General features: G+C 42.3%; 1 protein-coding gene across 1 annotated transcript in view; it reads left to right on the top strand.

The window, feature by feature from the left end:
- Opn5 (opsin 5) overlaps window positions 1–23193 on the top strand; it is a 53986-nt gene that overhangs the window by 1687 nt on the left and 29106 nt on the right. The window contains exons 2-4 of the mRNA XM_028887279.1: window positions 2347–2466; window positions 12284–12454; window positions 15891–16225. Of these exons, the coding sequence (XP_028743112.1) occupies window positions 2347–2466; window positions 12284–12454; window positions 15891–16225 (626 nt within the window). The remainder of the gene's footprint in view (window positions 1–2346; window positions 2467–12283; window positions 12455–15890; window positions 16226–23193) is intronic.

Raw genomic sequence — 23193 nt, 5'->3', positions numbered from 1 at the left:
ATAAATTGAACTAAATTTATTTCAGTCAGTTTCAAGGGATGGTTTGAAAACAGCATCTTTAACCAGATAAATGGCTCTAGGCAATGTAGCATTTGGAGGACTCTGAGCTCATTCCTTCCTAGCTTGAAGGATTCTAGCAAGAGAGTCCAGCAGTGTGGGCGGGAAAATGAGAGAAGTTCTCACTTGATGCATGATGGGTTCAAGGGAATCAAAGGCAGATGTAAGTCCTGAGTCAAGCTTAGAAATTAGGTGTTGACCAAAGGGTTCCCCAAGTGAAGGAGTGTCAGATGAATCGGGGAGAGAAATTGAAGTCACAGACAGTCATGTGGGATGAGGGAAGAAGGGTAGATTTGGATGAGGATGGAGGTGCTTGGCCTCTTTCTAGACCCATGTCTTGTCCATGTGTGGCGGTTACATGTCTAGGTCCCCTTTAAGGAGCCAGAGTGGACAGAGCAACATTCTTGGTCATTTTTGTTAAATACCAGCAATTGTAGGGGAAACTGCAGAATGAAACCCCAGTTTGTCAGGCAGGAGAAATAAATGTGAGACCCATTTTCCACTCTCCACTTTTTCACATTCACACCTGCTTTATTAACTACCCACAGAGGAAGGCTTTTCATCCTTCCTATTTGCAAAACATACAGGATTTTGATGATCAAAAATGTCCACCCCATAGTCTCTCTTGTCTTAATGTTGGTTTCCTTAGTGTTAAAAATACATGTGATTTATCTTAAAGCTCATCTGCAGACAAGGTTGCTTGTGGAAACAATGGAACATGGCATTTAATAGAATTCATTATTTTTTAAATCACCATGGGCACTGGGTGAAACCCTATGAAATAGGGTTAGTAAGAATGTAAGGAAACGCAAATAAGAAATATTCTCAAGAGATGCTGGCAGGCAAAAGGGCATCAGACAAACCTTCTAAATTGACTGCATGCGAATTCTTAACTGTTTTTACTCTTTTTTTTTTTTTTTTGGATATGACATGGATGGATTTTGTCTTATTATTTTTGAGCTGCATTTTTGCACTTTCTTTTCCCAGTGTGCCTTGCTAGATGGTTTCTTATCAGGAGACAGGAGTTGCCTTTCATCTGCCTTGCTTTAGACCTGTACAATCCCTTCAACTTTTCTGCCCTTTGGCTTTAAGAAAGCTAAAGAGGCTTTCACGGACCATGAAGCGTCTTTGACTCCAGAGAGCCAGCATCTCCTAGGAGCACAATGCAGTCAGGTCCTGGTGGCTTCGTACCATCAGCAGAGACACACATTTTTCCCCCTTGTCCCCCCCAAATGAATTGTGGTGGAGAACTTAAAATAGAAATTAAAGCAGACAACTCTGGGTCTCTCCGTTAATGCTTTCCTTATTCCTTACTACTGAAGGCAGCTGTACCAGATTCCCATTTACACACAGCTACACTATGAAGCAAGAATTCCTGAGGAAATCTACTCTACATGTTAAGCTATGGAAGTAGGTGTATTCTTTTCTTAAATACAGTCAGTAGATAATGGGTCTTTTTTTTTTTGAATTTTAACTGGGTTTGTAAGAACGTTGGAACAGTTTTATTGTAATACCCAAACCAACCTGTCATTAATAAAAGAGTATGCAACCTTGGGAACACATGTATGTCATTGTTGTTAGGTCTGGTGGGTTGAGGGTCACTTTCTCTCCCCTTGGTGGGAGGGGGAGTGCCCATGTTATCCGTTGTTACACACTTGCCCTTGACACCTAGACCAGTGAGTGCTAGCTGAAGGCATTCTGTGTTCCAGATACTGAGGGTTCATACCACCTCAGGAGTCGACGCCCTGGGGTGTCCAGGAGATGACCCCTTCCTTGCAAGGGGTCACAACAGCCACCCCTGACCACACCTTTCCCGCATGCTGGTGCTCCTATGGAAGCCCACAGTGGTACTAAAGTCACCCTCTTGGTTGACTTTATCTTCAGGACGTATAAATAGTTAAGGGGTTGATCCCAGTTATCCAAGGGAGGGAGTCTTATAAAGCCAATACTTTATAAAAATGGCCGAGGAAAACACTCTGCCCTGGGGGCCGGTACAAGAACTGACCATTGGGATTCCCACATCCTCCTGAGCCTAACTGGGAAGTTAGCGGTTCCATTGTCTGGGTAAGTTCAGTCCTGCAATCCCTGACTCCTATTCCTTTCGAGGCAACCCATCCCTTGCCTGTCATTCACAATTCATGCTTTTAATTTCATCTTCTTAATTTAGACTTTTATTTAGTGGCTTCTCATTACCCTCTGAACCTGTGGTATCCATTTTTGAAAGTGTTTCATGTGCAAGTGAATGCTAATCCTCATTCTAATGATGGGACATTTTATTTTTCTTTGTAGGGATTCTCTCTACATTTGGAAATGGGTATGTCCTTTATATGTCTTATAGACGCAAGAAGAAGCTGAGACCTGCTGAAATCATGACTATCAATTTAGCAGTCTGTGATCTGGGGATATCAGGTAACACGACCTTGCTGTTCCTTCTTTGTGGGGTTAAGACCTTAGTCATTCTAAATCACTCACTGGCTCAGAGTTCAATCTTGTCACCACCCACTTCATTTCTACCTTCACAAAACATATTTGCCGTGTTTGTCGACAGTCAATGAAACATCTGTTAAGGACGTTTAGAGAGAGAGCATGGAGTTGGGTGAGTAGGAAGGTCGCAAGATTCTGGGAGGAGTTGGAAGAGGGCAAAAACATGACCAAAGCACATTGTATACAAAATAAAAACAAAAATTCTTTTCTTTTCTTCCTTCCTTCTTCATTTCTTTCTTTCACTTCCCTCCTTTTCCTTTTGAGGCAAGGTTTCCTGTAGCTCAGGCTGTTCTCCGCCTTGCTGTCTGTGAGGATGACTAGACCCTTCATCCTCCTGTAACGAATTACCTCCACGTTCCTGCCATGAGGGGATTTCTATCAGGGTCCAGAACAGACGCTACAAGCGGCTAGGGATACTAATCTGAGAGATATCAAATGAATCTAAGTGCACTGAGTTAATCTTTAGTCCATTCACTTCACTCTTCTCAGGCAATTCTTTCTACATCATTTCTTTTCTGTTCTCATTCTTAGCTCCTCTCAGTCCCTCCTGCTCTCAGTCCCTTCTTCCATTCCCTCATGTCTACCTAGTTCTTTCCATCTCCGTCCTCATCTTTGTTCTTCTAAATCCATTCCCCCAGTGCTCTCAGAAAACCAGTATATACATCCAAGCAGTAATTCTTTGGCAAAGCCATGTGGGGCTTGGAATTTTCAGGGTCACAGAGAGAGGTGATAAGCAATAAATGTCAGCTTCCAATTACAGCTCAAAAGGGGAGTGACTAAAGGGGAGTTCTCTGGTAGGGTCAAATAAAGGCTAAGATCAATTAGGGAATCTGGGAATAGCACCTGGCTGAGGAGGAATAAAAGCTTAATTTGCACAAGAAAGAAGCTTGGCACCTATCACCTGCCTGGCCTTGAGGGCAATCCCCTTGGGTCAGTGGGAAGTAACCACCTTAACTCAGTAACTAGCAAATGGCTAAAACATCATCCCAGGAATGTGAGCAGTAAATCTTTTAAGTTAGGGTCTTGTGTAAATAACTCAGGGTGAAGGTAAGGAGCTGAGGATTTGATTGCCAGTGGTGATTTTTCTCTTATCTGTAAGTGAGATGAGCTAATGTTATCTATGTGCAGTTTTGTCCTTGGCAAAAGTGATCTTTGCTGGAATACTTTTGTCCAGAGAATGGCCCTGGCCAGGTACATGTTATGAAAAATAAACACAGCTGGGGACCGTTCTCCAATTACCCCAAATGAATAGGGAAAGTTGTGCCCAAGACTGAGATGCAATCATGAGATGACATGTACATATAACATGGAAATGCATGGTAAATGGGGAGACTCATAGCTGTTATTGCACAAGAAGTTTACAACAAGAGACAGCCAGTTCATTCAAAAGGCAGTAATTCCATAACGCCTCGAGTCATGGTTTCCTCTAACAGAACCCTCAGTTCTGATAGGTTGACCTTCTGAACTCTAGTTGTCACTGCTGTATACGCCATGGACTTTTGCTACCAGCGGCTCTCAATACTCCTGTCCTTCCACATAGCGCAAGAATCCCAGGCACACGGCACTATGGCTGGATCTTTGTTGTTGTTGTTGCCGAATATTTTCTTTCTTCCTTATTTATTTTTTTTCTTGCACATATATATGTGTGCATATGCATTTTCACATATTTGGACAAATTTGTATGGTTACACATTCATGTGTATGTGTGTGTGCATGCATATTCACCTGTGTGTGGTGCACATGCAAGTGTGTGTGTGTGTGTGTGTGTGTGCGCGCGCGCCCGTGTGCGCGTACAGATTGGGAATCTAACAGCCCACGGCTTTGTACTCCATGACTGCTCTCCCACTATCATGGAAATCTGGTGCAAACAAACTGTAACAGGACAGCATCTTGAAGGGAAAATACCAGCCAAAGACAGTGACAGGTCACCATGAGAATCCAGGAGAGCTACTGGGCCAACAGTGATCTTTAATTGCAACTTAAAGACAAGCTTCAGCTTCCATGGTCCTTCAAGTGGTCTCCACAAAAAATTACTGGGGGGCACTTAAAAGTACTTGTGTCAGGGAGTTTAATTCAGGGGGTTGAGAGGCTCAGTGGGTAAAGGGCTTGCTATGCAGCTATGCACGCATGGAATCCTGAGTTTGGATCATCAGCATCCATGGGTGGGACAGCATGTATCCGTAATCCTAGCACTGGGAAGTGGAGACAGGAACCCCCAGGGGGCTTGCATTCCAACTTCAGGGATAGACTTGGTCCCCCAAATAAGATGGTAGAGAAAGACACCCACATTGACATTTGGTCTACGCACGTGCGTAAACAAATGTGTGTACCTGCTCACACACGACACGCGCAGACACACACACACACACACACACACACACACACACACACACACACACAGATACAGACATACATCAACCCATGTGGCTACCTCCATGCATTTCCAGGCAAGTAACTGTGTGGACAAAATTGAAAATTGGATGTTTCCCTTGCTTCTTAGACTGTTCAGATAGCCCAGCAAAGAGGAGCTGTAATGTTTTTCTTTAACTGTAATTCATTTAAGAAGGAGTAATTCTGCATGTGCGTCAGCCCTTCTATAAAGTGCCAAGGTTACCTAGCTGATTTGGATTCAAACATCGGCTAACCAGTTGTGGTTTCAGGCTGTTAGTGAAGTGTTTGTTTTTACGTGCTCTTTAAAATAGTATTTCTCTCTTCATAAACAGAATTTTCTACTATCACTAGTTTATAAAAATTAAGTTTAATACTAATCCTCGACCTGTCGAATTGCTACAATATTAAACAGCGGATGGGTTGTCCTCAGAGATTGCCTGCTCCCGGTTACTTGGGGAGGCGTTACTGGGTAAGGATAGACCCCAGAATCAAAAGCTCCTATGTGGTAAATGTGCGTGTTCAACAGAAAGGAATGTGGCACCAAGCCCCTTTCCGTGGGTCAACCCCGGGGTTTGAGTCTGCAAAGTGGCTGACATTTGGGCTGTGGCCACGTGATGGCGCTAGAGCAGCAGGAATGGTTTGGTTTTTCTCCATCTGCTCACCTAAGGCTCCCTTGTTCTGAGTGTAAAATGTCTGTCCTAGTGAACTCTGCCATTTCAGCTGCATCCTTCACCAGTGAGTAATACCTGACTGTTGCTGAAGGCTGATGCAGATCAGGCTCAAATTAAAACACGCTCTTAATTGGTCTGATGATGCATTGAAACTGTTCCCAGCCTTGCCAGCCTGCCCTGAGATAACAGAAACTGCCTGGCCTCCCACCTTCCCCTGCAAATGCACTTACAGGAATCCACCAGAACGCGTTTTCTTCCACCTGAATTTTCTCTAGTTAATCTAGGTCATGTTGAGTGTCTGTAATACACTTTCTTCCAATACATCCTAGAATTTTCGGTCTTTTTCCTTACCCAGATGCATTCTATTCTAAATACTGAAGCACATTCTAAGTCAGACGTGTTATGTATATGCAGCTAACGCAGGTTGTCATAGGCACAAAGGCTCGTGCTGAAGGACATGCAGGAGAGTCAAGTGGAGAGTCAGAGAAGGTAAGGTGCTGCCTGAGTTCCCTCCAGGCGTACTCTATCAGCAGATCTAGGGGTTGGAAGTCCTGGACATTGACAGCAAAAGCAAAGCCAAGCAAAATACAATGAAAACAACAACTGGGGTGACTCTTAACAGCAGCCAGGCTGAGGAGTGTTCTACTACGTGGAAGAGACAGACAGGCAGAGCAGACAGACAGACACATACACACAGATGGTGGATGGATGGATGGATGGATGGATGGATGGATGGATAGATACTCGTTGTAGCTGACCTTGCCAACAAGACACGTCAAGGCTCCATTGACTCCAGGCTGAGCACAGACGTATGCTCATAACTCTAGCACTTGGGAGGTGAAGACAAGTAGATCAGGAGTTCAAGGTCATCCTGTATCTTCAGCTACAGAATACATTTGAGGCCAGTGTTGTCCCCAGATCGTAACCCCCAGGGAGACCACCAAGGACGAGCATACCAGAATGCAAAAGCACGGTTTACTTCTGCTGCAAGTCATGACAGGGAACTCATCTCAAGCCATCTTAAGTGAGGCAGGGAAGAGTTACTCTTTCTTGGGAAAGTTAGTTTTTATAGGCAAAACCCATAAAATTTCTTAGAGGGGAGGGTTAGTACGGGTCCATCCTTGATTGGTCCAGTTTTTCCCGGGCCTGGACTTTATCTAATTCTAGCTTATCTGTTTGCCCTGTCAGGAGTTTTACAACTCATCTTCGGGGTCTGGTCATGTTATCTCTGGAGAGGGGCATCTTGTGGTTAATTGGTTACCATCAGACATCCTGACTTTGTTCTTTTGAGTTCCTGGGGCTGGCACCATCATTTCTGCGGACTTGAAACTGGCCTAGGTCTATCTATATTGACATATCTTTGTCTAAGGCCCCCTTTTTGAGACAATAGAGTGAGGGTCTTGTTGTGCCTAGATCTCATCCCCAAAGCCGCCACTGGAGACTTTAGGTACAGAATGCAAAAGTAAGGTGTATTCTAAGTTTACAAGCCTCCAGGGAGGCTCTTCCAAAGGTCTCACTCACAGCAGGGAGGTTGCCCTTTCTTTGTGAGGCTAGTTCTTAAAGGCACAGGCCATATAATTTATTTTAACCTGCTTCCCCTTTTTTAGTCTTTTGGTCAAATATCCTGACTCTGTGTTTTCCAAAGTCCCTGTAGCAGATACAGCCACCTGGGGAAAGGGGTCTAAGTTCTTATCTACACTTAGGAATCCTGGTTTAAGCTTCTCTTTGTCTGTAGGGGATAGAGTGGGGGGTTTTACTGAGGTATCACAGGCAGTTTGGGCTACATGAGACCCTGTCTCAAGAACCAACCACTACACACACACACACACACACACACACACACACACACACACACACACGCACGCACGCACGCACACCAAATAAAACTTCACTATGGATGGAGACCTGGCACAGATATCAGTTTTGGTCTGCAGGCCACGTTTATCTTCTCTGCTGCTTTGGCCTCCACACCAGGGGGTTCTTTACAATTTTGGAGTCTACTGTCTTCTCTGCCAGAAGACTCTTCAGTCCACTGGTTCTGACTGTACCTAAATGTCACTCCCTATGTGAAACAACGCTTCCTGTCTATCTTGGAACTCCATTTCTCCTTACCCCAGTGGTTCCTATCTGTCATCCTGTCATATTCTCTCCCTGCTGGCTGGGCATGGTTGTAAACACAGTGAACCTTGTATTTACTAATAGATATTTTGCATTTGAACTTTACATTTATTAAAATGCCTCTCTCGTATTTGAATGAGCAATAACTCAACAGAACAAGTGAGACAAAGAATGAACAGAGGAGGAAAAACTGCAAGAGAACATGGAAAATCTGGTTTTAATCTAAAAATGAAAGAGCTTAAAGAAGTTATCGCTGAACAATTTTTGCTAGTTTTTTAGAAATAGTAACCACAGTAATGAGTTTTCTTACAGGATTGTCTCCATAGTTTTTGTTATTTCTCTTCCCCTCCCCACCTACTCATTCCTGGTGTTATCCTTCCTAACTAGCCCTGTGTTCCTAAACATTTTCAAACATCAAATAATGTCATAAAATGGCCATAAATAAGATGATATTTTTTTTCCTGATTGAAAGGAGGTTGGCTCTCTGTGTCCAGTTTCCCCTCACCCACACAGAGTCATGCACACACAGATGGCACAGCCTTGCACACACCCATCCACATACCTGTGTACATGCAGACATGCACACATACTGAGCCATGCACAAAGGCACACATATACACATAAGAGTGCATATATGTATACATACACAGAAATATGTGTGCTATCTGAGGAGCCGGAGGGAGGAGCATTTGAGAATTACTGTAGTGGTAAAGTTTCTTCCAACTTCAAGATTCCTCCCAGTTTTCATGTCCTGAATCCTTTCATTTCCCTGGAAATACCTGAATTTCTGTTTTGTATTCATTGACAATAACCACAGAAAATAGTAAAATGGAGATCTATCTATCTATCTATCCATCCATCCATCCATCCATCCATCCATCCATCCATCTATCTATCTATCTATCTATCTATCTATCTATCTATCTATCTATATCATTTTATCATACATATATATAGTAGATAAATTCAAAATTGAGCAAATATGTGTGAGACTCACACCTCTGCAGCCTTCCAGTCTCCCATTCTGAATTCAAGGTATATAATGTCTATGGTTTCTCAAAATAGGCTTTCCCCATTTTCTTAGTTAGAATTTCTATTGCTGCGAAGAGACACCATAACCATGGCAACTCTTATAAAGAAAAACATTTAATTGGGTCTGGCTTACAGTTTCAGAGATTTAGTCCATTGTCATCATGGTAGGACATGGTGGCACACAGGTAGATATGGTGCTGAAGAAGGAGCTGAGAGTCCTACATCTTGATCTGGAGGCAACAGGAAGTAAACTGTCACACTGGGTGTGGTTTGAGCATATGAGATTTCAAAGCCCACCTCCATAGTGACACACTTTCTCTGCATCTACCCAACAAGGCCACACCTCCTAATAGTGCCACTCCCTATGGGCTAAGTGTTTAAACACGAGTCTATGGGGGCCATTCCTATTCAAACCACTACACCCATAGATACCTCCCCCTTTCCTCCCCCAAGTCCCCCTTTTCAGGGCTTAACTCTGAGTGTATGAAGTTACATCTGATGTTAGAAACCATGTTCACCCTCTCACTGCAGTAGTGATTGTATTAAAAGGTTCAATGAGAATGGGAAACTCATGATCAGTGCATAAAAATTCATGAGCTTTTAATAAAACAAGATGTATTTCTGGTTAAAAATCCTCAACAAACTAGTGTGACAAAAGAGTGCCTTTGATTAAAAAGCATTCAATAATAAAATATTAAAACTAGCTTCCTTCCTTCTTTTCATCCTTTTTCCTTCACTCTTTTCTCCCTTCCTTCCTTTCTTCCTTTTCTTTTGAGTTGGGATCTGGTGGGGCCCAGGATGGCAGCAAACTCACTATGTAGAAGAGTTTGACTTGAACTCCTGACCCTTCAGTCTCTACTTCAAGAGTGCTACAGTTATGGGAAGTGCCACCATGTCTGATCTGTGTGAACTGAGGATTGAACCAGGACCATGTGTACACCAGGCAAACACTCCAACAACTTATTACAACATCAACCAAAACCTTTAAAAATATTTGTTTTAAAATTTGTCAATTCATGGAAGCCTACTATGATTACTTGCATTTAACATTATTCTGTAAATCTTCGACATTACAATAACAGAAGAAATAGAAATCAGATGAGTTGAAAGCTCTCATTACGTGTCATTCATGAGACTGCACAGTGGGTGTCAGCAGGCTTGGAAAGCCAGTGAACTGCACACATGAAGTTTAAAATTCCTTGCATTGAAGTATTTCTTGGTCTAAGGGCTATTGTTTTTTTTTATTATTGAAAATAGGTTATTTTCTCATATAATACATTCTGACTACAGGTTCCCCTCCCCCAAGCTCCCTCCCATACCCCTCTCACCTCCCCTCTCCTCCAGATTCACTCCCTCTCCATTTCCTTTCAGATAAGAGTAGGCCTTCAAGAGACAACAACCAAACACAATTTTAAAAAAAGGCAAGAAAAGGCAAAAGCCCTTACACCAAGGTTGGACAAGGAAACGCAACAGGAGGAAAAGGGTCCGAAGAGCAGGCAAAGGAGTCTTACTTCAGGTTCTTCTTCCTCCCTCCATAGATGAGAGGCCTACTTCCCAATCTGTGGAGTAATTGGTCCCATCAGCAGGGTCCATGGTCAATACATTTGGGCACAGAATATTTTCTGAACTGGAAGTTTGTAAGTGTCTTGAATTTTCACCATCAAGGACTAGAGCAGGTACCATTTGTTGGTTATTGTTTGACTGGCTGAGTATGGTTGTTTCGGAGGCCATGTTACAAGTCTGCCAATAAGGTTGGTGTGTTGAGTAGACACTTGAAGAGCACTGTAGAAAACCCTGTCCCCAGGAGCATTCGTTGAACACTCAAGCTTGGACATCCAACTTCGGATGGGAGCAAAACAATGGAGTGTGAGGGCAGTCAAAGAGGGAACCCAGTTTAGAAAAAAAATGTGCTTTATGAGAAATTTTCTCTCAAATATTTTAGTGTAAATATAGTGTCATTCTTGCTCAGCTTTGAAATTAACCATTTTAATAAAAGATTACAAGTGACCACATTGTTGTCATTGCCCCCTGGGGTCCCATGTCCTGTAATTCCTGAAGTGAGTCTCTTTGGGACAGTTATGATAGTAAGCAAAGTGATAATTATTTTACAAAAATTCTTTGGCTATTGGGAATGAATAAAAACTTTTCAGGGTAATTTCAAACCTGGTTTATGAAAAAAGCTTCCCATTTTTAAATACTTGAAAGGGGTTTTCAGATGGCTCTATCAGCATATATTAATATAACATGACACTTTCATACATGGATGTAATATATTTTAATAATATTCACTCCTCTGTTATCCTCTCTCATTCCCACACCTTATCCCTTCCCTAAGAGCCTCTCGTCTAATTTCATTTCCCTTTTGTGTGTGTGTCAGTGATTTTTTAAATTAGGGTTGCTTACAGAAGCACGGGCACCTTATAAGTGTACACCATTGAAGGATATACCTCTCCCTCCCTCAGTAACCATTAAGTAACTATCGTCTCCAGGGAGGGATGGACAGCCATGAGCCGCTTCCCTCCCACGTCAGGGTGTTGACAGGCCTGGTACAATCTAGCACAGCTCGCGTGCAGGTAGTCACACTTGCAGTGAGCTCAGCACTGGGACAGTTTGTCACCATGTCAGCATCTCATGCTCCTTCCCATCCCCTTCTGCCACCCTTACATTCAACATGCTCCATTGGAGTTGTTCTGAGAGAGAGAGAGAGAGAGAGAGAGAGAGAGAGAGAGAGAGAGAGAGAGAGGTGATGGCCTGACATTCAACAGTCATTTATTTTCAGCACTTTTGCCAGTTGTCTCAGAAGTCACGGCAAAATGACATTTCTCTGGCCAGAGCTGACAGTGGCATTAATCTATGGACAAAAACATAGTTATTTAGAAGGCATATAGTGCCTCTTTAGCAGGTCTTCAAATTCCCCGGGGCTTCCCAAGCCATCAGCGTTTGATTGGGTTTACAGTTCCAGATGTGAACTCTACTTCTGGAGCAGGCTTCACATCCAATCAGAACACAGTTGGTTATGCCTACAACAGCTGTGGCATTATTCATTATTGCACAAGTGGACTAAATGTATTATTACTGAACATGTCATCTACACTGATTAGGATTGCTGAGGACAATTGTCTTTCAGCAGTCTGCAGACCACCTTCAAGCACTAGGAGGACTACCCAGCGTGAAGCAACTTTAGTCCCAGTTCCAGCTTGATCATTTTATGTCTACCACTTTATGTCTATGACCAAGATCTGTTGTGTCTTCAACAACAGGGTTTTATTGTTTAGTTGTCGTGGGCCACTGATGAACTGTTGGAATCTTACTAATTCATCAGTTCTGTGTAATGAAGTGTGTGTGTGTGTGTGTGTGTGTGTGTGTGCTCGCGCACGCAAGTGTATAGTTATATACACATCTTGTATATACAAGTGTATACTCACATCTTGAAATGTGTTTGTGGGGAGGAAGGGCCAGGCGAGCCCAGTGAGCAAGTGGAGAGGTTTTAACAGCAAGGGACTTCCTTTGACAACTGTCTGGTGCTCTAGTTGTAGGCAAGCCGTTCACCATCATCTCCTGCTTCTGCCACCGCTGGGTGTTTGGCTGGTTTGGCTGCCGCTGGTATGGATGGGCTGGATTTTTCTTTGGCTGTGGAAGCCTTATTACCATGACCGCTGTTAGCCTGGACCGATACCTGAAGATCTGCTATCTATCTTATGGTAAGTTGGAAGGTTCCTTGTTCCCTAATAGTGACAGTTAGATGATTTGAATGTTAGAACTGTACATATTCTTCACAGTAAATAAAGGTTGTTAATAACTTCAGTGACCAAGGATACTTCTACTCATAGCCTGTCTTGTTCTATATATTTTGATTTGACCCGTATCAATGTATATTTCCTTTAGTACTACTTTCATAATAATGTTTATAACTTTTAAATGTCTCACTTTTTTTGTATAAAGTATGGAAATGTCTACCACATTTCCTCATGCAAAAACAAAAACAAAAACAAAAACAAAATGCATGAACGTGATCAGGTCTGGGATATTTAGCTGATGACCTACTCCTTTATTGTAATTATAAGAAAAATTGTCTGTGATTCTCCCTTAGGACTCAGGTTCCCCATGTTTTCAGAGATGGGGAATTCCAGAATGTTCTCCAGGTTTAGAGAGCCATACAGATGTTCCTACCTGAAAGGACACACACTGAAAGACTGCTCTGCTGGTCTCTTTTGGTATTGGTAGGTAGAAGAGCAGCTGACTAAGGGAACCAGTGAGGCAGGACTAAGGGGGGTTTTCAGAGCCCTGCATTTTCATGATTGAACTATTCTACTGATTAAACTTTTAATACTTTTGGTTCTGGGGATTCTGGGAATTTATTAAACCAGAGCAAGAGAATTTGGGAGCACTTAATTTTAATATTGAGAGTTGGACCTACCCAGGAAGTGGTTCTGACTCCCCTTGGATAAAGCTGTTTGGACTGACAGTCAGTCAGTTAGGTAGAGTAGCTAAGGCCGTAGGACAGAGGACGACCAGCACGTAGATGTGGCAAGAGTTTACAGTACCGAGACTATAGAGGAGACTGTGCATGGGGCAGGAGGAGGGTAGCTGTAAATGTTTTCATGATTCAAAACCCATTAAAAAATTGCATCTCTTTTTTATAAACATCCGAAACTTTCAGTAGAAACAGCCTGAGTCAGAATGTAAAATTATACAGTTTGGATGACACCAGAGTCTAATTCTTACCATAATCTTATTTTTTTTTTAGCACAGCAAGCTTATTTGTAATAAAATCATAGATTTTATAGACAAGAAGATAGAAAGCTCAACTTCGTGGGGGTATTTGAGGAGTACTAAACCTTGATCTCTGTTTTAAAATGTCGTCTTGAGTGTAAATTTTGTATCACCTAAAGAGAGGATGCTATTCTATCCATAACCAGAATCACGTCAGGGCAAAAACTCAATGAGAAATGTGTATATTATCTAGATTCTTCTAAGGTTGACCCTCCGTGATATTTCATCATTTAATCTGATTCACTATTGGACCCTCCACACAGTGTTCTCTAGCATATTGAAATTTAAAAGGTCACTTGGGGACATGCAGACCTTCCCACCATGTAAATGTTGTAAACGGTCATCCCCAAGAGATGACTTTTTGGCCTCTTGACTAATTCCAGTGACCAGTGCCGGGGAGCTTACTACTGCACAAGGCAGCCCATTCTCTGATTGGTCTGCTCTCATTGTTACAATGTTATTCCTTATATTGAGACAAAACTGCCTCCCAGTAACCTCCACCCATTGGTCCTAGTTCTGACTTCTGGAGCAACACAGAACCCATCTACTAATCTACTCCTTCCTGTACTTGACAGCCTTTCACCATACTGGAATGTAAGTACGAAAGCATCTCACTAAGTAACCCTCACTATCAATGCTTATCTGTATGCCTATGCAATCCTTATGAGTATATGTCTATGATCTCTGCCAGTGTTTGATGCGTTAAATGGATAACCAAGAGCTGACAAAACCTTTGTGGCTACCTGATCGCTACCCTTCTCAGGTTGGGCTTGAGGAAGTCTTGTGCTTCATGATGTGTGATGTCGCGGATTTGAGAAAATGTAGACAACCGAGCATAGAAACAATTTATTCTGTTTTTTTTTCTTCTTAGTGACGAGACACACGCACACAGGAGTTAATGTTCAAGTTTAGAGTTTGCACAATTGACACGATTTCATTTACTTTAAACCATCCAAACCAGTTGGTAGAGGTGCTCCCCTAGCATGCACAAGGCCCTGGATTCTACCCCCCCAGCACCGTATAAACTCGTCCCTGTGGGAATGTACACTTGTAATTCCAGTTCTTGGGAGATGGGGGCAGAGGATGAGAAGTCCAAGGACATCCTCAGCTACAGAGCCAGTTTCAGGCTAGCTTGGGCTAGAGACTGTGTCTCAAAACAAGCCAGAGAATAAAGAAAGCGACAACAAACCTACAAGCCACATGTCAGCACATCTCCCCTTCCTGTTAAGAACGGTGAGCCTTTAGAAAGGCCACATGACCTACCACCCTCAGAAGGATTGTGATCTTAGTGACTTAACTCTCGCTTGCTCATAACAAGCGAAGCAGAAGCAGACTCGAGTGCACGTGGAAGAAATCACTTAGCTTCACTCCATGTGTGTTCATATTTCTTCCCTGCTACTGTGCAACCAAAGCAGCGAGGAGCCACTTCCCTGGCCTCCTGCAATGTGACGGATGAGGTGCAGAGAAAACTTCCAGGCCGACTGCTGCCGACCCAGCCTTAGTGACTGCATTGCACTTTGGGAAATGATCACTAGTCCTTTGCAACCTTTAAAAAAAATCATTGTAAATTACTGCAGCATTTCTTCCTCTTGGAATTGTCTTTTGCTTAAAAAACTAGGGTTGATACACAGAGCTTCCCCACACCCCTCAGCCTTCTGGAAGACAGTTTTTTTTTTCTTTTCAGAGTTACTCTCACAGCATGTGTGACAACCTAATCAGATTCTCTGCCTTTCTCCCACCCTGGCTGTGTGTGCTTGGCCATCCTGTCCCATGAATAACAAATAAACAAAAAAAATCTGCATGAATTTCCAAGCACAGTCACCCTCCTCAGCATCACCAATGGGGGGGGGTGTCAGGATCAAAACTCACTCAAAGAGTAGACAAAGAAGGGGCGGCATAGGCACAGGAAAGTTTTCAGGAGTAAGGGTGTTTGAAAGACACAACCAATCCTTTGTGGTTTCTCACCTCCTGGGAAGGACTCTCCTTTCAATGCTTGGACCACTGGCTAACATACTCTTGAGATGTTTTCCCAAGCTCCTCCATTGTCTTCAGCGTCCTCTCCTCCTTCTGCTGTCTGCTTCCCCACCCCCTCTACCCCGTGTCACTTCTCCCTCAGGAAGCTCCTAGGTGCCTAGAGAAAACTGTCCCTGTGAATTCTCTTCAAATTGCATCCTCCTGGACAAAGGCTCCAGCTCTGGAACTTTCCCTCCCGTGACTTCACTCTCCCCCAGGCTTCAATTATCTGTCCACGTCTCCCAGAATTCAGTGGAATAAATCTTTGGAGATGGAATTTGACATGTCCAGGGGAGGTATATGGGTGTAGGGCAGGTTCCATGTGGGTAATGCTCTTTTTTCCACCTCCAGGGGTCTGGCTGAAGAGAAAGCATGCCTACATCTGCCTGGCAGTCATCTGGGCTTACGCTTCCTTCTGGACCACCATGCCCTTGGTGGGCCTGGGGAACTATGCCCCCGAGCCCTTTGGAACCTCGTGCACCCTGGACTGGTGGCTGGCCCAGGCTTCAGGTGGGGGTCAGGTGTTCATCCTGAGCATCCTCTTCTTCTGCCTCCTGCTCCCAACGGCTGTGATTGTTTTCTCTTATGCGAAGATCATCGCCAAGGTGAAGTCCTCTTCCAAAAAGGTAGCTCATTTCGACAGTCGGATCCATAGCAGCCATGTGCTTGAGGTGAAACTGACCAAGGTAACTGCAGTCACTTTATAGATGTAGTTTTGAACAGTCGAAACATCAAAGGGTGAGAGGGATAGGGACTGTTGGGACCAGGAAAACCTAGAATCCCTATTGATTGTTTACGTGCTTCTGAACCTTGTTGGGTAGGCTTGTCTAACTTCTGTTCTCCAACAGTCTCTCTTCTGTTCCCTAACTCATCACACAAATATTTACCAAATTAGTATAATGGTTTCAGTGGGGCTTATTTTCTCTATTGGAATATCTGTCTGTCTATCTATCTATCTTGCTCTATCTATCTATCTTGCTCTATCTATCTATCTTGCTCTATCTATCTATCTATCTATCTATCTATCTATCTATCTATCTATCTATTTATCTAATTGAGCTATCTATCATCTCTAGCTATATATATATCTGTCATGACACATAATACTTCCCAGCCTGTACCATTTTGCTTGGACTCTGGTAGGCATTTTACGGGCATTCTACCATCCACACTGTTTACTGAAGAAGTTCATCACAGATTGTTCCTGAAAGGGTTGTATCTTTCGGTAAATGTGAAAGAACACAGATGGCAGTTCTTTAGATACTGTGGTAAAAGGAAAAGAACCCAGAATTTGACAACAGATAAGGGTTTGAATTCCAGCACAAACATTGCCCTGTTTGTAACCCAGCACTAGACACACTAGCTTCTTTTAAAATTAATTAATTGATTGATTTTTTACATTGTAATTAAGATATAATTATTCTTCCTCTCTTCCCTTTTTACCCTCCAGCTCCTCCCATGTCCTTTCTCTCCAATCCCCTCATGCCCCCTCACTCTCAAGTTGACATCCTCTCTTTTTTGATTATTATTGTTACACACACACACACACACACACACACACACACACACACACACACGTTGACAAATCTATAAGAACAACTTGCTGAGTCCATCTTTGTTCTGTGACACCCAGCTTCTGTGAGTCCATTTCCTCCTCACTGTGCAACCAGAACAGTAACATCTGGGCTTGGAGAAACAGCTTAGCAGTTGGGAACACTGCTCTTGCAGAGGAACCCGGTTTGGTGTCAAGCATCCACACAGTAGCCCACAACTCATCTGACACCCTCTTGTGCCTCCTGAGGCTCAAACTGTACATACATGAAGGCAAAATGCCCACACACATACATGAAAATAAATTTGGAAAGAAAAGCAGTGCAACTCCCCATCATGATATTTTACATTGACACTGTTTTTGACCAATTTCTGCTGAAGAAAGAAGAAACAATCTCACAGGGCCCTTTCTCTGTCCTCCATTCAGCTCTGCTTAGAACTGCTCAGCTTCTCACTCATTCAGAGCTTCTACTCTCCACAACACTAATGGTCCAGAAGTTTGCAACTGCAAGGCTACAGGCCAAGTTAGCATCAAAATAAGCTCACTTTCTGTGTTATTATCTTGATCTGCCTTCTTTTGGTCTGATTTCATCTAGCAAACTATGAAATGGGCATCTGTCTATAAACCTGTCAGCTTCTCTCATTATTTTTTTTTTATGATGGTTTCTCTGACTCTCACAGTAGTCCAAATTTCACAGATTACAAACAGAAGTATAGTGTGTACTTGTATATACATACATGTATCGTTCACACAAATACACAATCTGTATGTACTCTCTGTTTCTGTGGCTCAACATAACCTCACCTTTCTGTCTACATTTGACCTTGTGAAACAAACTTACTTCATTATTGGCCAATAAAAATAAATTCAGTAGCACCAGGGCTTCCCCTTCTGTTCTCAGAGCTGCCTGTGAGTGCTGAGGAGGTCTTCAAAGCGTCATGGTGGCAGCTGGTTGGAGATCCTGGTCAGGTCTTTGTTGCTCATGGGCCTGCCTTTGCTGAGGTATCTAACTCCTTCTCTTCTTGCTGTGCAGCACACTGCATGTTACTTATCCTAATCTCAAGGCCTCAGTAAGCAGTGTCTCACCTCTGTTCCCCTCTCTGCTGTAACCCATGCAGCTGACACTGAACGTAGCTAAGACCCTGATGAAGGAGGCATGTGCTTTTGGTTTGTCCCTCCTCACACACGCAAAGGGCTCTGTTGTTTTTCTCACGCAGCCCTGATCTCTGGCGCTCAGCTCAGAAAGGCCAGTTCAGGACTTGCTCTCATCTCCTCTGAGCTCCTTTCTGGCCTCTGGACTATAGCCATTTCACTTATTGGAGTGGAAAACTGACTTGTATTTTCTTGTGCATTCTCAACCTCACATAGGCCTCTGACTGTGGACACTCAATTGTTTTTACCCCCCCCCCCCAAAAAAAAAACTTTATTCTCAACTATTTTTCCCTCATGTAGGTTTCAAGTTTTCTTCCTTCTTCCTTCACTATCTCAGATAGCCCAGAGTGGCCTTAAAGTCACTATGTAGCTGAGGCTGGCCTTGACCTCCCAATCCTTCTGTCTCTGGCTCCTAGGTACTAGAATTATAGGCATACTCTACTGTGCTATTAAGCTAAGCTTAAATTTCTGTTTTGATATTGAGATGCCAAAAAATGAATGTTTAGTTATTACATTTCTGCTGGTAAAATTATTCACACAGAGCAGCAAACCTCTTGCGGCTCATCTGATAAGGGATAGCGCTGTGGTTGGAAGACGATGTCAGGAAGGGCACAACAGTTTTTCAAACATTATCACGTTACATCCAGACCTGTAGTTAATCAAGACCCTGGCTTCCTCTTACTGTCCCTCTCACTCTCATTAACACCCCTAGCTGTCCCTGGATAGTTTAAGTCCCCCACTGCAGGGCACAAGACAGTTTGGTATTTTGTCTTTAGTGGCACCTGTCATGCTGAGCCAAATAATAATCTCTCTTTCTTTGCAAGAGAATGAATGTAGTACAGGCAAGTGTCACATTCTGTTCGGTTTTGCATTCCACAGCCCGGCACTTGCTAGACGGTATCCATGATGGATGGCATCATTGAATACATGGTTAAGGCGACCCAATTACCTTGATAACTGTAAAGTGGTCCTTTGACTTCAGGCATGAGCATCTCTTTCTTTGGGGCATTGGATTTTGCCTCATTCTTTCCCTTTGTGACTGGCTTCATTGTTTTACCCATTGATTATTGCCTGTCCGTGAGGTATCAGGTTCAGGGGACTCCCTTTGTGGATGCTAAGGGCAGTTAGTAGAAACGCTTGCTCTTTTTAAAAACCAATTAGTTATTTCTCTTTGTTCTCTCTAGCTTTTCCAAGCTTAAAGGCCACTTCTCAGGGAAGGATTTTACAAATGGAATTCAGGTCTTCCTATTAGGATGTTTCACTGAAATGCAATTACTTCTTGGGAATGATCAAATTTTTAATTCGTTTGCAATTGCACACTCTACTCATGGCTGCTTGTTCAATGTCCTTCTTTACTACCATTCAACAGGGCCTGAAGGGAAACCACATCCTTCTGTCACCTCATGTCCCCCCAAGAACCCAACATATCACATCTAGCATGTTAAGTGCTTAATATATATTTTCGGAAGGAAAGAAAAACTAGTCCAGAGAGACATAATAATAAAAAAGGATTTCAAAGCAGTGGTCATTTCCATTTTTTCCACTAGCCCCATGAGAGCACGGATGCACACTGTTAACATTTATTATTGATATTGGTCGTCAAGGCTCGAATCCTGTGCTGAGAAATCTCCAACATTTTTAATTGTTGTGGAGGAGTAGGGGTGCCAGCTATGTGACTCAAATTAAAAAATGCCAGAAAAGCCAACAGTTTACTTCCTAGTCTGTCTGTCTCTGAGCTGGGACACAGCTCCTGTCACCAGTCATCCAGTCTTGAGTATCAGGGTCTAGCAAGGGTGGACCCAGGGCCAGAGGCTTTCTCACCCTAGGTGATTTGTTCTAATCAGAACCACTCCGTGGCTGTGGCTTGAGTGTATCCTTTCCTGAGCCTCAGTTCCAAGTTACAGCCCGAGTTGAATCTTTTGATAAGTTCTACTCCACTCAGCGGAAGTCAGTGTTGTAACTTACAACCCAGATTCCGGTCTGACCCCGCCTTGTACAAACCATTCAGTGCATAAGGCCTTAGTTTTTCCTCATCTGTGGAAGGGGTGTGAGACAGGGAGAGGGGAACATAAAACCAAATGACACTGTCATTGACTTTAAAACTCTGTGATTCTGCCAACATGGTTATACACGCCGGTTCATTTAAAGGCCTGTTGCGGTAGTTTGGCAAAAGTAATGCTAGCTCATCCCTGTAGCTGTTTGTCCTACTCTAAGCAACAGTGTCCCATCTAAGGACCTTGGCTCACCTTTAATGAACACACCTCCACCAGGTCCCTTACTCTGTTGAACAGGCACTTATTAATTATCCCCTGTTCATGAGGACAAGCCATGGCTTAGGCTGGGGATATCATGTTCAGTTTTAGACTTAAACTCCCAAACACAGATGGGCAAGATGAGTGACCTAATTTGTCTCCTCTCTTTCAGTCTTGGGTTTTGCTTGTTTTTAGAGTAGCGGTATTTTAAGGTTTGAGAAAATTGCAACTGGAAAGTGTGGATTTTTTTTTTTAAAGCATGAGCTCATATTTTCTGCTTGGCTCATAGCCAGGGCTCGCAGATGGCAGGCGCCCCAAAGACTCCAGAAAACTTTCTTTGCAAGTTTGTGGAAGAGGGTGAGAGACAGTTGAGCTCAGTTGTTACTCTGTGGGTAAAACAAAAGGAACTCAAAGCAGACCTGTGTAGGTGGAAGTTTCTTGGTCCCGCCTGGCCCCATGGTCCGACAAATCTCTCCCACCTGTGGTCCTGCAGCTGCTTATAAAATAACTACACAGAGGCTTATATTAATTACATATTGTGTGGCCTATGGCTCAGGCTTCTTGCTAGCTAGCTCTTTCATCTAAGTTAACCCATATGTATTAATCTATATGTTGCCATATAGCTGTGGTGTTACCGGTCTGCTGGCATCTTGCTGCTCCTTGGGCAGCAGGCTGGCATCTCTTTACCTGTCTCTTTCCTGTATCTCTGCTTGGATTTCGTGCCTGCCTCTAAGCTGCCTTGCCATAGGCCAAAGAAGCTTATTTATTAACCAATGAGAACAACATATATTCACAGTGTACAGAAAGATATCCCACAGCACTCCCCCTTTTCTGTCTAATCAAAAAGGAAGGTTTTAACTTTAATATAATAAATTATATGTAATAAAACAGTTATCAAGCAAGAATTACAAGTTATGATAGCTAGTCTATTTGTATTTGATAAAATTAAAGAAAATATTTATCATCTATCCTATATTTGTGAGTCTAAAGTTTTGTATCTCATTTACCTTTTATCATAACTAAGGAAAAATATAATTATAACTATCTAGTCTTCAACTCCATCAAAGACCCCTGAAGGGTATAATTATTATTTGAGTAAACAGGAAGTACATTATAAGTGCATGTAAAATTCTAGAAATGACAGAGACATCTGATTGCTTGGACAGTCACCTAAAGTTCTTCTATAACATTGGGGCATCCATCTTCAGTCTACAGGCCTAGAGTCTCTCCAAACTTCTTAGTGAAGCAGGAAAATTTGAAGGACTGTCTTCCCTATTGGCAAAGTTCATCAGTCACTTTCCCCTGTGTCCTGCAGAATGTCTGGCAGTATCTTCTGTGAAGCAGGAACATGAAGGACCATCTCACCTTGTTTTGGCAAAGTTCAGTGGTCACTTTCCTATGGGTTCTGTATGTCTAGTTTATACAACATATTGTCAAACAGTCCAGGCAAGAGCAGTTTCTTGTCCAAGTGGCTAACTTTTGCCATAAAGAAAGCAAACTCCATATGGAGCTTCTTCGATGCCCCTCATCTCTTCTGAAGTAGATTGGTGCTGCCAGGAGCAGATGTATCTCAATGTCCAGAAAAGTTTAAGTTCTTACAACATTTTAAATGCCACATTCTGTAGGTCTTTGAAGTGTTTAAAGATTACCTCCCTAACTGAAATATACCTTTGTATACCTAAAAAACTTAACTAAACAAGACTATAAGTTTGATTATCATAGATGACTATTAATCTGTATTTCTTAATATATTACAATTTTAAATGAGTTACATAAACGTAACACCTTAAATAAGAGTAGAAATATACATACAGTATAACAAAATCAACTTTAAATTTTTATCAATAGACATAGCAATGTAAAATATTTCATTCAAGCTATTGCTTTTAAAAAGTAGATTGAATAATCTACCCTTTTATCCTATCATATGTATATCCTCTTTTCTTCCTTAGAAAAAGATTGCATTTATAATCAACCATCCTTAAATAAAAATAAACATTTGTAAGCTATACCTTGGGAATTTGGGCGTAGCTTTTCATACTACTTCCTGCTGATTGGGGTGCTGGAAATCTTATGGGGATCCTGAGAAACTTCGAGATAGTGGTCAAGTCCTGGGAAGATTGACTATAACCTTTGCCAATAGATACCATCTGTTAATGTTCAGGAGGTCTTATTTGATCAAATCTGATCCATCTCAACCTGAAACAAATTTATAGCTTCTTGCTTCCTATGGAAACAAAAGCAGAGCCTCCTTCCAAAGCAACATATCCTTAGATCCAAATTTTGAAGTCAAGATACCTTTAAAATATATATATCGGTTTAATTTTGCAGCCTTTACAATCAAATGTCTTTCTGCAGTCAGCTCATTAACAGTCAAGAAATTTAAAGAAAACACAATATACATAATCCAGACTCTCTATATAATTTCCATCTTTATGTGGCTATTTCTTTTTTTATTATTTCTATTGTTTCTTTAAAGACTTTATTTTTTTAAAACTATTTATTTCTTTATATAACTGCCTATCCTCATTTTCCTCTCTCTTCCAAGCCTATGTACATTTTTATATACACTGTAAACTGTTTAGAAGGTTATTCCATCTGAATCTGTTTTACTGTATATCTGTAATCCTTTTCTGATCAGGAGAGATTTTAAACTGTTAAGCTGCATGGCTAGGATGAAAGTGGCGGCCCTGGCCCC

This window comes from Peromyscus leucopus, chromosome 16_21 (assembly GCF_004664715.2).
Source record: "Peromyscus leucopus breed LL Stock chromosome 16_21, UCI_PerLeu_2.1, whole genome shotgun sequence".
Lineage (NCBI taxonomy): Eukaryota > Metazoa > Chordata > Mammalia > Rodentia > Cricetidae > Peromyscus > Peromyscus leucopus.
This window is presented reverse-complemented; position numbering and strand designations above follow the sequence as displayed.